The 19,426-nt window shown below is 61.5% G+C and overlaps 2 protein-coding genes across 3 annotated transcripts in view; both read right to left on the bottom strand.

Moving 5' to 3' along the window:
- The window catches only part of LOC134055975 (CAP-Gly domain-containing linker protein 3-like), a gene marked incomplete at its 5' end in the record, with an annotated part of 16,930 nt that extends 11,852 nt beyond the window's left edge, over positions 1 to 5,078 (bottom strand). Inside the window, 3 exon segments of the mRNA XM_062512447.1 lie at positions 30 to 118; positions 275 to 366; positions 5,047 to 5,078. Of these exon segments, the coding sequence (XP_062368431.1) occupies positions 30 to 118; positions 275 to 366; positions 5,047 to 5,078 (213 nt within the window).
- A 294-nt stretch (positions 5,079 to 5,372) lies between these two features.
- Positions 5,373 to 17,427, bottom strand: PPP5C (protein phosphatase 5 catalytic subunit). Of its 2 annotated transcripts, XM_062512486.1 has the most exons (13): positions 17,266 to 17,427; positions 14,874 to 15,115; positions 12,566 to 12,713; positions 11,503 to 11,624; positions 11,335 to 11,400; positions 11,125 to 11,223; positions 10,913 to 11,018; positions 9,872 to 10,014; positions 8,644 to 8,731; positions 8,497 to 8,537; positions 7,223 to 7,401; positions 6,296 to 6,377; positions 5,373 to 5,496 (listed from the first exon to the last, which is right to left on the bottom strand). In XM_062512486.1, exons 1-13 carry the CDS (start codon positions 17,381 to 17,383, stop codon positions 5,434 to 5,436), a joined length of 1,497 nt encoding a protein of 498 aa, XP_062368470.1. In that variant the 5' UTR covers positions 17,384 to 17,427; the 3' UTR covers positions 5,373 to 5,433. The 2 variants fall into 2 exon arrangements, with proteins under 2 accessions (XP_062368470.1, XP_062368471.1); XM_062512487.1 differs by lacking the exon at positions 11,335 to 11,400.
- Positions 17,428 to 19,426: the final 1,999 nt, after the last annotated feature.

Below are 19,426 nucleotides of genomic sequence, written 5' to 3'. Positions count from 1 at the left end.
CCAAAATGTTCAGCCAGCACAGAACCCACCCTGAGCATTTTTGGGGGTCCTTGAGTGTTTTTGGGGGGTCCCTGGGTATTTTTTGGGGAGTCCCTGTCCTCTTGGGGGGGGGGGGTCTCTGTCAAATGGGGGGGGGTGTCACTTTTTGGGGAGTTCCCTCCTTTTGGGGGGGTTTCCTTATCCTTTAGTGAGGGGGTCCCTGTCCCCAGGAAGGGGTGGGGGTCGTTGGTTTTGGTTGTTTTTAATATTTTTTTATTTTGGGGAGGGGTCTCACCGTAATCCTTGGGCAGGGGGGCGGGGGCTGCAGGATGAACCATCGGCTTCTTGCGCCGCTCCACCACCGGGCTGGGGGGGTCTGGGGGCGGCGTTCCCCCCGCCGGGGGGTCCCCCCCTCGTTCCTTGGTCATGGTGAGGCCTGGGGGGGGAGGGGGAGAGGGGACGGGAGGGGTCTGGGGGGGGGGTTGGACCCCTCCCCTCGGCCTGGCGGGGGGGGAGGGGGGGGACGGAGATGGGGGATGGGGATTGGGGAGGGGTCAACGGAATTGGGGAGGGGACGGCACTGGGACTGGGGAGGGGAGATACTGGGATGGGGAAGGGGAGATACTGGGATTGGGGAGGGGGCGGCACTGGGATTGGGGAGGGGGCGGCACTGGGATTGGGGAGGGGGCGACACTGGGATGGGGAAGGGGAGATACTGGGATTGGGGAGGGGGCGGCACTGGGATTGGGGAGGGGGCGGCACTGGGACTGGGGAAGGGGAGATACTGGGATTGGGGAGGGGGCGGCACTGGGACTGGGGAAGGGGAGATACTGGGATTGGGGAGGGGGCGGCACTGGGATTGGGGAGGGGAGGACACTGGGATTGGGGAGGGGGCGGCAATGGGACTGGGGAAGGGGAGATACTGGGATTGGGGAGGGGGCGGCACTGGGATTGGGGAGGGGGCGGCACTGGGACTGGGGAAGGGGAGATACTGGGATTGGGGAGGGGGCGGCACTGGGACTGGGGAAGGGGAGATACTGGGATTGGGGAGGGGGGCGGCACTGGGATTGGGGAGGGGAGGACACTGGGATTGGGGAGGGGGCGGCAATGGGACTGGGGAAGGGGAGATACTGGGATTGGGGAGGGGAGGACACGGATTGGGGAGGGGGCGGCACTGGGATGGGGAAGGGGAGATACTGGGATTGGGGAGGGGTCAGCGGGATTGGGGAGGGGGATTGGGATGGGGAAATCGGGATGTGACACCGGGAATGGGGAGGGGGCGATCCTAGGAATGGGGAGGGGAGGAAACTGGGATGGAGAAGGGGGGATCGGGAATGGGGAGGGGTCCCCGGGAATGGGGAGGGGGCTCCGGGATACTGGGAGGGGAAATCGGGATACTGGGAGGGACCGGGATGGAGACTGGGAGCACTGGGATGAAGGGGGGGGGCCTGGCTGGGGGTCCCCAGGATGGGGAGGGGTCCCCTAAAATGCGGACGTGACCCAGGGAATGGGGAGGGGGCTCCGGAAATGGGGAGGGGGTCCCTGAAAATGTGGATGTGTCCCCGGGAATGGGGAGGGGTCCCCGGGATGCAGGGGAGGATGGGGATGCTGGGAGGGACCGGGATGGAGATGGGGAGCACCGGGACGAAGGGGGGACCTGTCTGGGGGTCCCCGGGATGGGGAGGGGTCCCCGGAAATGGGGAGGGGTCCCCGGGATGCAGGGCAGGATGGGGGATGCTGGGCCGGGCCCGAGGGATGCGCAGGGATCGCAGCCGGGGATGGCGGGGCCGGGCTTAAAGGACCGGGGGGGACACCGGGACCGACCCCTCCCCACATCCCCAGGGTGGTACCGGGACCGACCCCTCCCCAAATTCCTTCCCTTCCCCTCCCCCCACCCCCTCCTCCTGTACCTGCGGGTCCGCGGCCGCGGGATGGGCCCGGCGCAGTGCGCGTGCGCGGCCGCCAGGGGGTGGGGGTGGGGGGGGAGGTGGGGAGGGGTCTGGGGAAGGGGGAGGGGCTACGGGGGGATGGGGGGGGATATGGGGAATGTGGGAAGGATGAGGTAAGGGGGCTATGGGGGGATATAGGGGCTATAGGGGCTGTGGGGGCTATGGGGGCTGTAGGGGCTATGGGGGCTATGGGGGCTATAGGGGCTGTAGGGGCTGTGGGGGCTATGGGGGCTGTAGGGGCTGTGGGGGCTATGGGGGCTATGGGGGGCTATGGGGGCTATAGGGGCTGTAGGGGCTGTGGGGGCTATGGGGGCTGTAGGGGCTATAGGGGCTGTGGGTGCTATGGGGGCTATGGGGGCTGTAGGGGCTGTAGGGGCTGTAGGGGCTGTGGGGGCTATGGGGGCTATGGGGGCTGTAGGGGCTATGGGGGCTATGGGGGTTATGGGGGCTATGGGGGCTGTGGGTGCTATGGGGGCTATAGGGGCTGTAGGGGCTGTAGGGGCTATAGGGGCTGTAGGGGCTGTGGGTGCTATGGGGGCTATGGGGGCTATAGGGGCTATGGGGGCTGTAGGGGCTATGGGGGTTATGGGGGCTGTGGGTGCTATGGGGGCTATGGGGGCTATGGGGGCTGTGGGTGCTATGGGGGCTATGGGGGCTGTGGGTGCTATGGGGGCTATAGGGGCTATGGGGGCTGTAGGGGCTGTAGGGGCTGTAGGGGCTGTAGGGGCTGTGGGTGCTATGGGGGCTATGGGGGCTATGGGGGCTGTAGGGGCTATGGGGGCTATAGGGGCTATAGGGGCTGTAGGGGCTGTAGGGGCTGTAGGGGCTATGGGGGTTATGGGGGCTGTAGGGGCTGTAGGGGCTGTAGGGGCTGTAGGGGCTGTGGGTGCTATGGGTGCTATGGGGGCTATGGGGGCTATAGGGGCTATAGGGGCTGTAGGGGCTGTGGGTGCTATGGGGGCTATGGGGGTTATGGGGGCTGTAGGGGCTTTATTGGATCCTTTCAAGACTTTGGGTCCTTTCAAGGGGATTTCGGATCCTTCCAAGGAGATTTTGGATCCTTTCATGAAGATTTTGGATCCTTTCAAACGGATTTTGGATCCTTCCAAGGGGATTTCAGTCCCCTTCAAGGAGACTTTGGATCCTTTTATGGGATTTTGGATCTTTTCAAGTGGGTTCGGATCCTTTCAAGATTTTGGATCCTTCCAAGGTGATTTGGGGTCACTCTGAGGGGATTTCAGATCCTTCTGAGGGGATTTTGGATGCTTTCAAGATTTTGGATCCTTCCAAGGGGGTTCTGGACACACCTGAGGCGCTTTTGGATCCTTCCCAGGTGATTTGGGATCTATCCTAAGGGGTTTTGGGCCCTTCCAAGGGACGGTCAGACCCTTCTGAGGTGGCTTTGGATCTCTCCGAGGGGCTTCAAGCTCTTCCAAGAGGGTCTCAAACCCTTCTGAGGGAACTTTGGGGTCCATCCAAGGGGATTTTTAATTCTTCTGTGGGGATTTGGGGCCCATCCGAGGGGATTTTGGTTTCTTCTGGAGTGGTTTTGGGGTCCATCAGAGGGGGTTTTGGGGTCCATCCAAGAGGATTGTGGATCCTTCTGAGGGGATTTGGGGTCCATTAAGAGGGGGTTTTGGGGTCCATCCGAGGGGATTTGGGACCCATCCAAGGGGATTTTGAATCCTTCAGAGGGAATTTTGGGGTCCATCCAAAGGGATTTGGGGTCTTTCTCATGGGATTTGGGGTCCATCCAAAGGGGATTTTGAATCCTTCTGTGGGGATTTGGGGCACATCCGAGGGGGTTTTTGGGTCATCTGAGGGGGTTTTGGACCCTTCCGGGGGATGTTCGGATATTTCCGAGGGGGTTTCGGGTCCATCCGACGTGACTTTGGGTCATTCTGATGTGATTTTTGGGTCATTTCCACGCGATTTTGGGTCATTCCGAGAGCTTTCGGACCCGCCCGGCGCTCGCGGACGGGGAGGGCGAAACCAGCGGAGACGCTCCGGTCTCCTATTGGCAGAGAGCCGTGACTGACGGAGACGCTCCTGTCTCCTATTGGCTGAGAGCCGTGACTGACGGAGACGCTCCTCTCTCCTATTGGCTGAGCGGCGCTGATTGACAGAATGGGCGGGATCGTCGCTCCGCCACTGGAACTGGTCCCAGCGCTAAACTGGGAGGGGCTGAGACTGGTCCAGACCCCCCAAATTCCCCCAAAAACCCCAGAGCCCCCCAGCAGGGAGCTTAGGGAGGGTTCAAAAAACTTCTGGAGGTTCCAGGTGAGCTCCAGGGTGGGACCTGAGGTCTCTGAATTGAAGTGGGGGTGGGGGGAGGTCCCCAGGGAGATTTTGGGGGCTCCCAGCGTTGAGGTTGAAGTTTGGGGGTTGCCCAGGGAGGATTTAGGGTTCCTTGGGGTGGGGTTTTGGTGTCCTCATGGAAAGTTTGGAGTTCCCCAGGGAAAGTTTTTGTGTTCCCAAGGTGAGTTTGGGGGTCCTGGGATTGGGTTTGGGGGTCCCAGGGAAAATTTTGGGGGTGCCAGAGTTGGGTTTGGGGGTCCCAGGGAAAATTTTGGGGGTGCCAGAGTTGGGTTTGGGGGTCCCAGGGAAAGTTTTGGGGTGCCCGGGGTGAGTTTGGGGGTCCCAGAGTTGGGTTTGGGGGTCCCAGGGAAAATTTTGGGGGTCCCAGAGTTGGGTTTGGGGTCCCCAGGGTGAATTTGGGGTGCCCGGGGTGAGTTTGGGGGTCCCAGGGAAAGTTTTGGGGTCCCAGAGTTGGGTTTGGGGGTCCCAGGGAAAGTTTTGGGGTTCCGGTATAAATTTGGGGTCCCCAGGTTGAATTTGGGGTCCCCGCCCTCCCTCCATCCCCGTTGCCATGACAACAACAACGCGCGGGGGGGGGGAGGGGTCTCCATGGCAACCGTCGCCCCCCAGCGGCCGGGAAGGGAATTGCCAATGAAGTGACTTTTAATTAAGTTTATTGAACGTGATTAATTAATTACAGAGATGGTAAAACCGCACGGCGGGGGGGGGGTGGAGTGGGGAGGGGGGGGTGGAGAGGAAGGAGGGGGGGGAGGGGCAGCACAGGACCCTCCCCCTCCCACCCCTCCACCCCCTCCCTTCTTCCTCCTCCTCCTCCTCCTCCTCCTCCTCCTCTCACCTATTGCTCATTTTTTGGGGGGGCGGGGGAGGGGTAATAACAGCAGAGAGGACCCCTCCCCCCGCCCCCCCCTCCCACCTCCTCCTCCCCCCTCCCCCTCCCCCTCCCCCCACCCAACTCCTCCTGCCCCAAACTGGGAGCACTGGGGAAAAGGGGGAGGTGGGGGGAGGGAATAAATACAATCTTCCAATATATTAAAACCCCCCTGGGGGGTGCAGGGTTCTTTTTTTATGTTTTTTTTTTTTTGTTGGTTTTTTTTTGGGTTTTTTTTTTTTTTTTGGGGGGGGGGTGGGGTAGGTGGGGAGGTCTGGGGGTTTTTTTATTTTGGGGTGGGGGTCGTGAGGGGGGGGGTCACATCATGCCCAGCTGCAGGAGGGTGTTCGCGTACATCATGGGCTTGACGTTGGGGTGAGGCTGGGGTGGGGTGGGGGAGAAAAAAAAACAAAGAAAAATAAAATTGGGGAGGGTTCGGGGGTCCCTGGGTTGGGGTTTGGGGTCCCCAGGGGAAGTTTTGGGGTCCTCAAGGTGAGTTTGGGGGTCCCCAGGGGAAGTTTGGGGGTCCCCAGTGGAAGTTTGGGGTCCCCAGGGGAAGTTCTGGAGTCCTCAAGGTGAATTTGGGGGTCCCGGGGTCGGGTTTGGGGTCCCCAGGGGAAGTTTTGGGGTCCTCAAGGTGAGTTTGGGGGTCCCGGGGTTGGGTTTGGGGTCCCCAGGGGAAGTTTTGGGGTCCTCAAGGTGAGTTTGGGGGTCCCGGGGTTGGGTTTGGGGTCCTCAAGGTGAGTTTGGGGGTCCCGGGGTTGGGTTTGGGGTCCCCAGGGGAAGTTTTGGGGTCCTCAAGGTGAGTTTGGGGGTCCCGGGGTTGGGTTTGGGGTCCTCAAGGTGAGTTTGGGGGTCCCGGGGTTGGGTTTGGGGTCCCCAGGGGAAGTTTTGGGGTCCCGGGGAAAGTTTTGGGGTCTTCAGGGTGAGTTTGGGGTCCCCAGGGAAGGTTTGGGGGTCCCGGGGTTGGGTTTGGGTTTCCTCAGGGCGAGTTTCGGGGTCCTGGGGGAAGTTTTGGGGGTTCCCAGGGTGAGTTTGGGGGTCTCTGGGTTGGATTTTGGGGGTCCCTGGGGTAGATTTTGGGGTTGATTTGGGGGTCCCCAGGAAGGTTTTGGAGCTCCCAGGATTTTGGGGGTCCCTGGGTTAGATTTTGGGGGTCCCAGTGCCCCCCCAGACTCACCACTGCTGTGAACTGGTGGAAGTCGGGGCGGAGGTCGCTGCCCCGCAGGTGGATGTAGGAGCCCTTGTTGCCCATCTGGTCACTGCAGGGGACATTTGGGACATTTGGGGACATTTGGGGACATTTGGGGACACCAGAGCATGGACCCCGTGAGACACCAAGGATGGGGGACACCAGGGATGGGACATTTGGGGACATTTGGGGACATCAGAGCACGGCCCCTGTGAGACACCAAGGATGGGGGACACCAGGGATGGGACATTTGGGGACATTTGGGGACATTTGGGGACATCAGAGCACGGCCCCTGTGAGACACCAAGGATGGGGGACACCAGGGATGGGACATTTGGGGACATTTGGGACATTTGGGGACATTTGGGGACATTTGGGGACACCAGAGCACGGCCCCCGTGAGACACCAAGGATGGGGGACACCAGGGATGGGACATTTGGGGACACTGCAGGTCAGGGGACACCGGGGACATTGGGGAAAAAACCAAGGTGACAAGGTGGCTCAGGAGGACACCAGGTGACAAAACCAAGGTGACAAGGTGGCTCAGGGGGACACCAGGTGACAAAACCAAGGTGACAAGGTGGCTCAGGGGACACTGGGGAACTGGACCAAGGTGACAAGGTGGCTCAGGGGGACACCAGGCTCAGGGGACACCGGGGACATTGGGGACCAAACCAAGTGGCCAACGTGGATCAGGGAACAGCAGGTGACAAAACCCAGGTGACAACGTGACTCAGGGGACACCGAAGACCAAACCAAGGGGACAACTGAACTTGGGGACACTGAACCGAGGCTACACCGGGGGACAAACCCAAGGCCGCAGCGCCACGCCGTCACCGCAGGCGCTCGCCTCACCCCCGTCCCCGCGTCCCCAGCGTCCCCCAGCGTCCCCAGCGTCCCCCAGTGTCCCTCACCAGTAGTTGGGGGCTGAGAAGACGGTGACACAGCGGCCATCGTGGGCCACCTCGTAGCCCTCGGGCTTGACCTCGTGGCTGCGGATGATGAGCTCGAGGCGGTTCCGCTCCAGGAAGCGCTTGGTGACATCGGGGCCAAACTGGCAGCTGACCCCCCTCTTGCTGACTGACCGGCCGTTCTGGGGACATTGGGGACGTCGTGGGGACATCGAGGGATATTGGGGATGCTTGGGGACATGGGGGACATCGAGGGGTATTGGGGACATTGGGGATATTGGGGACATCGGGGGATATTGGGGACATTGGGGACATTGGGGATATTGGGGACATTGGGGACATCGAGGGGTATTGGGGACATTGGGGACATTTGGGACATGGGGGACATCGAGGGATATTGGGGATGCTTGGGGCTGTTGGGGACATGGGGGACATCGGGGGATATTGGGGACATTGGGGATATTGGGGACGTTTGGGGACGTTGGGGACATGGGGGACATCGAGGGATATTGGGGACAGTGGGAGGCATTGGGGGATATTGGGGATGTTTGGGGACATTGGGGACATGGGGGACATCGAGGGATACTGGGGACATCGAGGGATATTGGGGACACAGCCAGGGGACAGCAGGGTCAGCTGGCACGGGGGAGGTGGTGGCAGGGTTGGTGGCACTGGAAGGTTGGGGACAGGAAGAGAGTGGCACTGGGACACCAGGACATGGCAGAGGGTGGCACTGGGATGCAGTGGGTGACAGCACTGGGACCTCGGGGACACGGAAAGGGACAGGCCTGGGACCTCGGGGAGAGGATGGAGAATGTCACCAGAGCCTGGGGACAGGGCAGGGGACACGCCCAGGATTTGGGGACACAGCAGGGGACACGCCCAGGATTTGGGGACACAGCAGGGGACACGCCCAGGACTTGGGGACACGCCCAGGATTTGGGGACACAGCAGGGGACACGCCCAGGACTTGGGGACACGCCCAGGATTTGGGGACACGCCCAGGATTTGGGGACACAGCAGGCGACACCCCCAGGACTTGGGGACACGCCCAGGATTTGGGGACACCCCCAGGATTTGGGGACACGCCCAGGATCTGGGGACACATCAGGGGACACCCCCAGGACTTGGGGACACGCCCAGGATTTGGGGACACAGCAGGGGACACCCCCAGGACTTGGGGACACCCCCAGGATTTGGGGACACCTCCAGGATTTGGGGACACAGCAGGGGACACCCCCGGGAGGTGGGTGGGGGGGGGGGGTGTCACAACTCACCTGGGGCTGGGGGTCAGACCAGAGCAGGTCACACATCGGTCCTGGGGGGGACACGGGGTGGGGGGGTCACAGCTCAGCCCCTCGCTGGGGACACCCTGGGGACACCTTGGGGAAATCTCGGGGAGGGGTTTGGGGTCCCTGTCCCACCTGAGTCCGGGGGCTGCCGGTTCCGCTCGATCTTTCGGATGTCATCGAGGGTGACCCCGTCCTCGCTGAAGAGACCCCCGTGCATGATCTGGGTGGGGACACGTTGGGGGGGGACGGGGACGACATGAGGGGACAGCAGGGACAGGGGGATGGGGGGGGACGTGGGGGACAGCAGGGACAGGGGGATGGGGGGGGACATGGGGGACAGCAGGGACAGGGGGACAGAGGGATGGGGGGGGGGACAATCGCCCACCCTGACATTGAGAGGGTGACAAGGGACCCCCAAGACCCTGAGGAGGGAAGGAACGCCCCCCACTCCCCCCCCCCCCAGCTTGTGACAGGGACACCCCCAAGCCCCAGACAGGGACAGGGACAACCCCAAAACAAAATGGGGACAGGGACACCCCAAACCCCAAAATGGGGACAGGGACACCTCAAACCAAAATGGGGACAGGGACACCCCAAACCCCAAAATGGGGACAGGGACACCTCAAACCCCAAAATGGGGACAGGGACACCCCAAACCCCAAAATGGGGACAGGGACACCCCAAACCAAAATGGGGACAGGGACACCCCAAACCCTCCCAGGGATGGGGATCACCCAATGGGGACAGGGACACCCCAAACCCCAAAATGGAGACAGGGACACCCCAAACCCCCATGAGGACACCCCAAATCCCAGTGCGACAGGGATGGGGTGGGGGTCAAAGTCCCCCAAATTTGCAAGGGCTGCCAAATAGGGATCCATTCCTGGAAATGGCAGCTGCCAGACAGTGAGCCAAAAGGCTGCCAAAAAAGGATCCAATCCTACAAATGACAGCTGCCAGATAGTGAGCCAAATCGCTGCCAAAAAATGATCCATTCCTGTAAATGACACCTGCCAAATAAGGATCCATCATTGTCAATGACAGCTGCCAAATAAGGAGCCATTACAATAAATGACACCTGCCAGATAGTGAGCCAAATGGGCTGCCAAAAAAGAATCCACGCCTGTAAATGCCAGCTGCCAGATAGTGAGCTAAAAGGGCTGCCAAAAAACGATCCATTCCTGTAAATGCCAGCTGCCAGATAGTGAGCCAAATGGGCTGCCAAAAAAGGATCCATTCCTGTAAATGCCAGCTGCCAGATAGTGAGCCAAAAGGGCTGCCAAAAAACGATCTATTCCTGTAAATGCCAGCTGCCAGATAGTGAGCCCCGGTGGCACTGTCCCCTCCGGTGTCCCCTCACCAGCACTTTGCCGTTGATGCACTGGGCCAGGGGCAGCCACTCGAAGACCTCGCTGAAGAGGGCGAACATCTGCGCCGTGTACTTGGCCTTCACCTCGCCCTCGAAGCCGTAGATCTGGTTCATGTTGTCCGTCTCGTGGTTCCCTGTGGGGACACGGGGACAAGTGCCACCCCCGGGGACACTGCCCGGGGTTTGGGGACAGGGCCAGGGGGACATAGTGCCACAGGCCTCAGAGTCCGGGGTGGGACAGTCCCAAGTATTTGGGATGGGGGACATGGGACAGGGAATGACCCCGGGAGGGACAGGGGACAAGGAGCAAGGGTTGGGGACAGGGGATGTGGCCCTGTGACACAGGACAGGGCAGGGGGACACGGGATGTGCCCCACAATGGGACGGAGGGGACACAACCCCATGATGTGGCACCATGAGCTGGCCTTGAGGATGGGGACAGGGATGCCACCAAACCCTAAAGGGCACGGGATGTCCCCAAGGGACAGGGATGTCCCCAACCCCAAGGGGACAGCGATGCCATGAACCCCAAAGGGACAGGGATGTCCCCAAGAGACAGGGATGCCACCAACCCCAAAGGGACAGGGATGTCCCCAACCCCAAGGGGACAGCGATGCCACCAACCCCAAAGGGACAGGGATGTCCCCAACCCCAAGGGGACAGCGATGCCACCAACCCCAAAGGGACAGGGATGTCCCCAACCCCAAGGGGACAATGATGCCACCAACCCCAAAGGGACAGGGATGTCCCCAGCCCCAAAGGACAGGGATGTCCCCAAGAGACAGCAATGCCACCAACCCCAAAGGACAGGGATGTCCCCAACCCCAAAGGGACAGGGATGTCCCCAACCCCAAGGTGACAGGGATGGGAATGGCGACACAACCTCCCCCTTTACAAGATCTGCCAAAAAGCGCTCCATAGCGTACAATGGGTGCTGCCAGATAGTGAGCCACTGGGGACAATGGAGGACGAGAGGTGACAAGAGGGGACACCTGTGGGGACACGCCCACCCCCCCCAGACTCTGGAATTACCTCGGAGCAGGTGGAAGTGGTCGGGGTAGAGCAGCTTGAAGCCAAAAAGCGTCAGGATGACCTCGACCGAGAAAGAGCCGCGGTCCACAAAGTCCCCGTTGAAAATCTGTCACCAATTCAGGACAACGCCACCCCTGGGAGTGTCCCCAACGTCCCCAGTGTCCCCAAAACCCCCACCCCAATTCCAAGGAGCACCCCCAGGGTTTGGATACATAAGGATTGGCCTCGGACGGGAGCCCGTTGAGTTCGAAGATGTTCAGCAGGTCGTAAAACTGGCCGTGAGTGTCCCCGCACACTGTCACCTTCTCTGTCTGCTCGTGGGGGACACGGAGGTGGCACCGGGGTCACCGTGCCAGGTGACACGCACGCCCCACCACCTGAAATCACCCCCCCACCCACCCACCAAAATTAGGGGTACACACCTCTTTCAACGTGGTCTCCACCAAGGTGGGCAACTTGGCCAGCACCTCCTTCACCTGTACCAGGATCTGTGGGGTGGGGACATTTGGGGACAGCAAAGGGGTTTTTTTTTTTGGGGGGGGGGGGGTTTTGTTGTTGTTGTTTTTTTTTGGGTGGGGGGTTTGGGGTACCTGGTAGGCGCATTTCCTGTGGAGTTTTTTCTGGTCCTTGTACCATTGCATCAGTTCCTTCATGAAGGTCAAGGTGACCTTGCCATCCTCCAGTTTGGGGCCGCTGTACTCGTCCTCGATGGCTGTGGGGACAGAGAGGTGACAACGAGGGGACAAAGAGGGGGAAAAGAGGGGACACGGCCACCCCCCCCCCCCCACCCACCCACCCACCCACCTCCCCCAAGGGGTGCCCCGAGGGTTGGGGGGGCTGGGTTTGGTGTGGGGACCCTCATGGTGGGGACCTCAAGTACTCAGGAGGGGATAAAAGCTCAGATGGACACCTCGAGACCCTCGTGGGGACCCCAAAACCATCCCAGAGACCCTTGTGGGGACCCCAAAACTCTCACAGAGACCCTCGTGGGGACCCCAAAACCATCCCAGAGACCCTCGTGGGGACCCTCAGATATTCATGGGGACCCCAAAACTCTCACAGAGATCCTCGTGGGGGACCCCAGCCCCTCCCAGAGACCCTTGTAGGGACCCCAGCCCCTCCCAGGGACCCCAAAGACCCCCCCCAGGGACCCTTATGGGGACCCCAGCCCCTCCCAGAGACCCCACAGACCCCCCCCAGAGACCCTTATGGGGACCCCAGCCCCTCCCAGGGACCCCAAAGACCCCCCCAGGGACCCTTATGGGGACCCCAGACCCTCCCAGAGACCCCACAGACCCCCCCCAGGGACCCTTATGGGGACCCCAGACCCTCCCAGAGACCCCACAGACCCCCCCCAGGGACCCTTATGGGGACCCCAGACCCTCCCAGAGACCCCACAGACCCCCCCCAGGGACCCTTATGGGGACCCCAGACCCTCCCAGAGACCCCACAGACCCCCCCCAGGGACCCTTATGGGGACCCCAGACCCTCCCAGAGACCCCACAGACCCCCCCCAGGGACCCTTATGGGGACCCCAGACCCTCCCAGGGACCCCTTCAGCCCCCCGCAGAGACCTTGATCCTCCCCAAGGAGCCCCGGGTGACCCCTGAGACCCCTCCCCAAGGACCCCCAGGGTGGGCTGGGGGGTCTCACTCATGCTCTCGATGTCCAACGAGTCGACCACGGAGCGTTTGTGCTCGTCACTGGCGATGGCCCTCTCGAAGGCCTTCTGCTTGACGATGCGGTGACACTCCTGGTACTTGAGCTTGGCGTCCTTGTCATTGGGCCTGACCTTCACCACCTTCGGGGACAGGTGGGGACACGGCCTCAGGGTGTGGGGACAGGTGGGGACAGGGGCTGGGGGGGTGGGGACAGGTGGGGACACGGGCTGGGGGGGTGGGGACAGGTGGGGACAGGGGCTCAGGGTGTGGGGACAGGTGGGGACACGGGCTGGGGGGGTGGGGACAGGTGGGGACACGGGCTGGGGGGGTGGGGACAGGTGGGGACACGGGCTAGGGGGGTGGGGACACGGCCTCGGGGTGTGGGGACAGGTGGGGACACGGGCTGGGGGGGTGGGGACACGGGCTGGGGGGGTGGGGACAGGTGGGGACACGGGCTGGGGGGGTGGGGACACGGCCTCGGGGTGTGGGGACAGGTGGGGACACGGGCTGGGGGGGTGGGGACAGGTGGGGACATGGCCTCAGGGTGTGGGGACAGGTGGGGACACGGGCTGGGGGGGTGGGGACAGGTGGGGACATGGCCTCAGGGTGTGGGGACAGGTGGGGACACGGGCTCAGGTGTTATGGGGATATCAAAGGACACCTTCAGGGACTGGGATGTCCCCAAACCTTCCCTGAGCTCAGGGTGGACACACTGACCCCAAATCACCCCACACTGACCCCAAATCACCCCACACTGACCCCAAACCACCCCACACTGACCCCAAATCACCCCACACTGACCCCAGGGAGGACACACTGACCCCAAATCACCCCACACTGACCCCAAATCACCCCACACTGACCCCAGGGAGGACACACTGACCCCAAATCACCCCACACTGATCCCAAATCACCCCACACTGACCCCAGGGAGGACACACTGACCCCAAATCACCCCACACTGACCCCAGGGAGGACACACTGACCCCAAATCACCCCACACTGACCCCAAATCACCCCACACTGACCCTAGGGAGGACACACTGAGCCCAAATCACCCACACTGACCCCAAATCACCCCACACTGACCCCAGGGAGGACACACTGACCCCAAATCACCCCACACTGACCCCAAATCACCCCACACTGACCCCAGGGAGGACACACTGACCCCAAATCACCCCACACTGACCCCAGGGAGGACACACTGACCCCAAATCACCCCACACTGACCCTAGGGAGGACACACTGACCCCAAATCACCCCACACTGACCCCAAATCACCCCACACTGACCCTAGGGAGGACACACTGACCCCAAATCACCCCACACTGACCCCAAATCACCCCACACTGACCCCAGGGAGGACACACTGACCCCAAATCACCCCACACTGACCCCAAATCACCCCACACTGACCCTAGGGAGGACACACTGACCCCAAATCACCCCACACTGACCCCAAATCACCCCACAATGACCCCAGGGAGGACACACTGACCCCAAATCACCCCACACTGACCCCAAATCACCCCACACTGACCCTAGGGAGGACACACTGACCCCAAATCACCCCACACTGACCCCAAATCACCCCACACTGACCCCAGGGAGGACACACTGACCCCAAATCACCCCACACTGACCCCAAATCACCCCACACTGACCCCAGGGAGGACACACTGACCCCAAATCACCCCACACTGACCCCAAATCACCCCACACTGACCCCAAATCACCCCACACTAATCCCAGGGAGGACACACTGACCCCAAATCACCCCACACTGACCCCAAATCACCCCACAATGACCCCAGGGAGGACACACTGACCCCAAACCACCCCACACTGACCCCAAATCACCCCACACTGACCCCAGGGAGGACACACTGACCCCAAATCACCCCACACTGACCCCAAATCACCCCTCAATGACCCCAGGGAGGACACACCGACCCCAAATCACCCCACACTGACCCCAAATCACCCCACACTAATCCCAGGGAGGACACACTGACCCCAAACCACCCCACACTGACCCCAAATCACCCCACACTGACCCCAGGGAGGACACACCGACCCCAAATCACCCCACACTGACCCTAGGGAGGACACACTGACCCCAAATCACCCCACACTGACCCCAAATCACCCCACACTGACCCCAGGGAGGACACACTGACCCCAGGGAGGACACACTGACCCCAAATCACCCCACACTGACCCTAGGGAGGACACACTGACCCCAAAACCACCCACCCCAACCCCCACCCCACCTTCCTTCCACTTCATCCTCTCACCATCTCATAATCACGCAGGGCCGCCTTGAACTTGCCCAGGGCCATGTTGCTGGCCGCTCTCCTGTAGTAGCCCTTGACATACTTGGAGTCCAGCTGCACGGCGCGGGTGGCATCGGCCAGGGCGTAGCCGTAGCACTCGGTGCGCAGGTAGGCCAGGCTGCGGTTGCCGTAGTAGATGGCGTTGCTGGGGTTCAGCTCGATGGCGCTGCTGTAAAACTTCACCGCGTTCTCGTAGTCTTTGCCTGGGGGGAGGAAGGGGGTAAATGGGAGGGGGAGGGGGGTTTAGGGTGTGGGGAGAGGAAGGGGGTGGGTTATAAAGGGTGGGGGTGGAGGTTCTAAAGGTTGGGTGTGGTCGGATGGCAAGGGGGAAGAGTGGTCAGATCCTAAAGGTCAGCAGTGGTCAGATCCTAAAGGTCAGCAGTGGTCAGATCCTAAAGGTCAGCAGTGGTCAGATCCTAAAGGTCAGCAGTGGTCAGACCCTAAAGGTCAGCAGTGGTCAGATCCTAAAGGTCAGCAGTGGTCAGATCCTAAAGGTCAGCAGTGATCAGATCCTAAAGGTCAGCAGTGGTCAGACCCTAAAGGTCAGCAGTGGTCAGATCCTAAAGGTCAGCAGTGGTCAGACCCTAAAGGTCAGCAGTGGTCAGATCCTAAAGGTCAGCAGTGGTCAGATCCTAAAGGTCAGCAGTGATCAGATCCTAAAGGTCAGCAGTGGTCAGATCCTAAAGGTCAGCAGTGGTCAGACCCTAAAGGTCAGCAGTGGTCAGATCCTAAAGGTCAGCAGTGGTCAGACCCTAAAGGTCAGCAGTGGTCAGATCCTAAAGGTCAGCAGTGGTCAGATCCTAAAGGTCAGCAGTGATCAGATCCTAAAGGTCAGCAGTGGTCAGATCCTAAAGGTCAGCAGTGGTCAGACCCTAAAGGTCAGCAGTGGTCAGATCCTAAAGGTCAGCAGTGGTCAGACCCTAAAGGTCAGCAGTGATCAGATCCTACAGGTCAGCAGTGATCAGACCCTAAAGGTCAGCAGTGATCAGACCCTAAAGGTCAGCAGTGGTCAGACCCTAAAGGTCAGCAGTGATCAGATCCTGAAGTCCAGGAGCAGTCAGACCCCAAAGCCCGGCACTGACCAGACCCCAAAGGCCGGCACTGACCAGACCCCAAAGGCCAGAACTGACCAGACCCCAAAGCCTGGCACTGACCAGACCCCAAAGCCCGGCACTGACCAGACCCCAAAGCCCGGCACTGACCAGACCCCAAAGGCCAGAACTGACCAGACCCCAAAGCCTGGCACTGACCAGACCCCAAAGCCCGGCACTGACCAGACCCCAAAGGCCGGCACTGACCAGACCCCAAAGCCCGGAACTGACCAGACCCCAAAGCCCGGAACTGAGCAGACCCCAAAGCCCGGCACTGACCAGACCCCAAAGGCCAGAACTGACCAGACCCCAAAGGCCGGCACTGACCAGACCCCAAAGGCCGGCACTGACCAGACCCCAAAGCCCGGCACTGACCAAACCCCAAAGGCCGGCACTGACCAGACCCCAAAGCCCGGCACTGACCAGACCCCAAAGCCCGGAACTGACCAGACCCCAAAGGCCGGCACTGACCAGACCCCAAAGCCTGGCACTGACCAGACCCCAAAGGCCGGCACTGACCAGACCCCAAAGCCCGGCACTGACCAGACCCCAAAGGCCAGAACTGACCAGACCCCAAAGGCCGGCACTGACCAGACCCCAAAGGCCGGCACTGACCAGACCCCAAAGCCCGGCACTGACCAGACCCCAAAGCCCGGAACTGACCAGACCCCAAAGGCCGGCACTGACCAGACCCCAAAGCCTGGCACTGACCAGACCCCAAAGGCCGGCACTGACCAGACCCCAAAGCCTGGCACTGAGCAGACCCCAAAGCCTGGCACTGACCAGACCCCAAAGGCCGGCACTGAGCAGACCCCAAAGCCTGGCACTGACCAGACCCCAAAGCCCAGAACTGACCAGACCCCAAATGCTGAGGGATCAACAGTTGGATCAGGATGTGGCAGGGGGATCTGCCTCTGGTTAGGTCTAATGGCTCCGTATTTAGCAGGCAGCTCTGTGGGATCACTATCTGGCAGCCCCCAGTGTCCCCCCAAGGCTCACTATCTGGCATCCCCTATTAACCCCAATGGATCCCTATCTGGCAGCTCCGTTACCCCCCGGTAACCGCCGTGGTTCACAATTTGGCACCCCCCTAGTAACCCCAATGGATCCCAATCTGGCAGCTCCGTTACCCCGCGCTGCCCTCAGCGGCTCCCTATCTGGCAGCCCCCATTACCCTCCATAGCTCCCTATCTGGCAGCCCCCGTTCCGTGCCGTTGCTCGCCGTGGCTCCCTCTCCTGTAGCCCCCGTTGCCCGCCGTTACCTTTGAAGAACTCGTTCGCCCGGGCCTTGAGCGCCTCAGCCCGTTCGAGCTCGGCGGGGCTCGGGGGCCGCCCGGGGCCGGCACCGCCGCCGTTCCCCGCCCGCTCTCTCTCCGCCATGGCCGGGCCGCAAAGCGACGCCGCCGCCGCCGGGCGCGGCCGCCAAGCGCCGCTGTCGTAAAGCGTCGGTGGGAGGGGGAGCGGTGTCGTAAATAGGGGGCGGCGGAGTGGCCGGGGGTCGTCGTGTCCCCAAGTGTCCCCAAGTGTCCCCAAGTGTCCCCGGGGCCCCGCCTTGTGTCCCCTCCCGTTCCCAAGTGTTCCCCGTGTCCCCATCACCCTCCGTGTCCCCTCTGTCCCCTCGTGTCCCCGTTACCCCTTCGTGTCCCCAACTGCCCCCAGGGCCTTGCCTTGTGTCCCCCGGTGTCCTCTCTATGTCCCCAATGTCCCCATAGCCCTCGAATGCCCCCCCCCAATGTCCCCAAAATGTTCACAATGTCCACAATGTCCCCATCCATGTCCGCAATGTCCCCATTGATGTCCCCAATGTCCCCAATACCCCAAATGTCCCCCAACATCCCCAACCCCCCCAATGTCCCCAAAATGTCCCAAATCCCCCAATGCCCCAATATCCCCAATGTCCCCAATATCCCCCAGTGTCCCCAATACCCCAAATGTCCCCAATGTCCCCAATACCCCAAATGTCCCCCAACATCCCCAACCCCCCCAATGTCCCCAAAATGTCCCAAATCCCCCAATGTCCCAATATCCCCAATGTCCCCAATATCCCCCAGTGTCCCCAATACCCCAAATGTCCCCAATGTCCCCAATACCCCAAATGTCCCCCAACATCCCCAATCCCCCCAATGTCCCCAAAATGTCCCAAATCCCCCAATGCCCCAATATCCCCAATGTCCCCAATATCCCCCAGTGTCCCCAATACCCCAAATGTCCCCAATGTCCCCAATACCCCAAATGTCCCCCAACATCCCCAATCCCCCCAATGTCCCCAAAATGTCCCAAATCCCCCAATGTCCCAATATCCCCAATGTCCCCAATATCCCCCAGTGTCCCCAATACCCCAAATGTCCCCAATGTCCCCAATGTCCCCCAACATCCCCAATCCCCCCAATGTCCCCAAAATGTCCCAAATCCCCCAATGCCCCAATATCCCCAATGTCCCCAATATCCCCAATATCCCTCAGTGTCCCCAATACCCCAAATGTCCCCAATCCCCCCAATCCCCCCAAAGTCCCCCAATGTCCCCAAAATGTCCCCAATCCCCCAAGTGTCCCCAATATCCCCAATGTCCCCAATCCCCCCAATCCCCCCAAAGTCCCCCAATGTCCCCAAAATGTCCCCAATATCCCCAATGTCCCCAATTCCCCAGTGTCCCCAAAATGTCCCCAATGTCCCCAATATCCCCAATGTCCCCAATGTCCCCAATGTCCCCATCACCCCCCGTGTCCCCCCAAAATGTCCCCAGTGTCCCCCCCCCCCCCCAGTCACAGCCGGAGCCCGCGGTGGTTTCAGAGCGGGTTTATGTGGGGGGTGGGGACAGCAAAGGTGGGGGGCGGGGGGGAGGTGACACTGTGGTGACACCGCGGGGGGAGGGGGGGGGGTCGTACAGGGACCCCCCCCAAAGCAGCAGGGTGGGGGAGGGGAGGGGGGGGGGGTGTGCGTGTGGGTCCAGCGGCTCCGGGAGGGGGGCGGGGAAATTTGGGGTGGGGTCTTGAGGGTCTCAGGGGGCTCCGGGGGGTTCCTGAGGGGCTCTTGGGGGGAATTTTGGGGAGGGTCTCGGGGGTCTCAGGGGGCTCGGGGGCGTTCCTGAGGGGCTCTTGGGGGGATTTTGGGGAGGGTCTCGGGGGTCTCAGGGGGTTCCTGAGGGGATTTTGGGGTGGGGCCTGGGGGTCCTGAGGGAATTTGGGGAGGGTCTCGGGGGTCTCAGGGGGCTCGGGGGGGTTCCTGAGGGGCTCTTGGGGGGATTTTGGGGAGGGTCTCGGGGGTCTCAGGGGGTTCCTGAGGGGATTTTGGGGTGGGGCCTGGGGGTCCTGAGGGAATTTGGGGGGCGTCCTGGGGGTCTCGGGGGTTTCCTGAGGGGTTCTTGGGGGTTCCTGAGGGAATTTTGGGTGGAACTTGGGGGTCTCGGGGGAATCTGGGGAGGTT

The sequence above is a fragment of the Cinclus cinclus genome, chromosome 37 (assembly GCF_963662255.1).
Source record: "Cinclus cinclus chromosome 37, bCinCin1.1, whole genome shotgun sequence".
NCBI lineage: Eukaryota > Metazoa > Chordata > Aves > Passeriformes > Cinclidae > Cinclus > Cinclus cinclus.
This window is presented reverse-complemented; position numbering and strand designations above follow the sequence as displayed.

Coding starts and splice junctions, on each gene's coding strand:
- PPP5C (XM_062512486.1), bottom strand. CDS start 17,383: ATGGCGGAGAGAGAGCGGGCGGGGAACGGCGGCGGTGCCGGCCCCGGG. Junction 8,732..9,871: donor GCATCAACGGCAAAGTGCTG/GTGAGGGGACAC, acceptor GTCCCCACCCAG/ATCATGCACGGGGGTCTCTT. Junction 8,538..8,643: donor CCGGCAGCCCCCGGACTCAG/GTGGGACAGGGA, acceptor TGTCCCCCCCAG/GACCGATGTGTGACCTGCTC.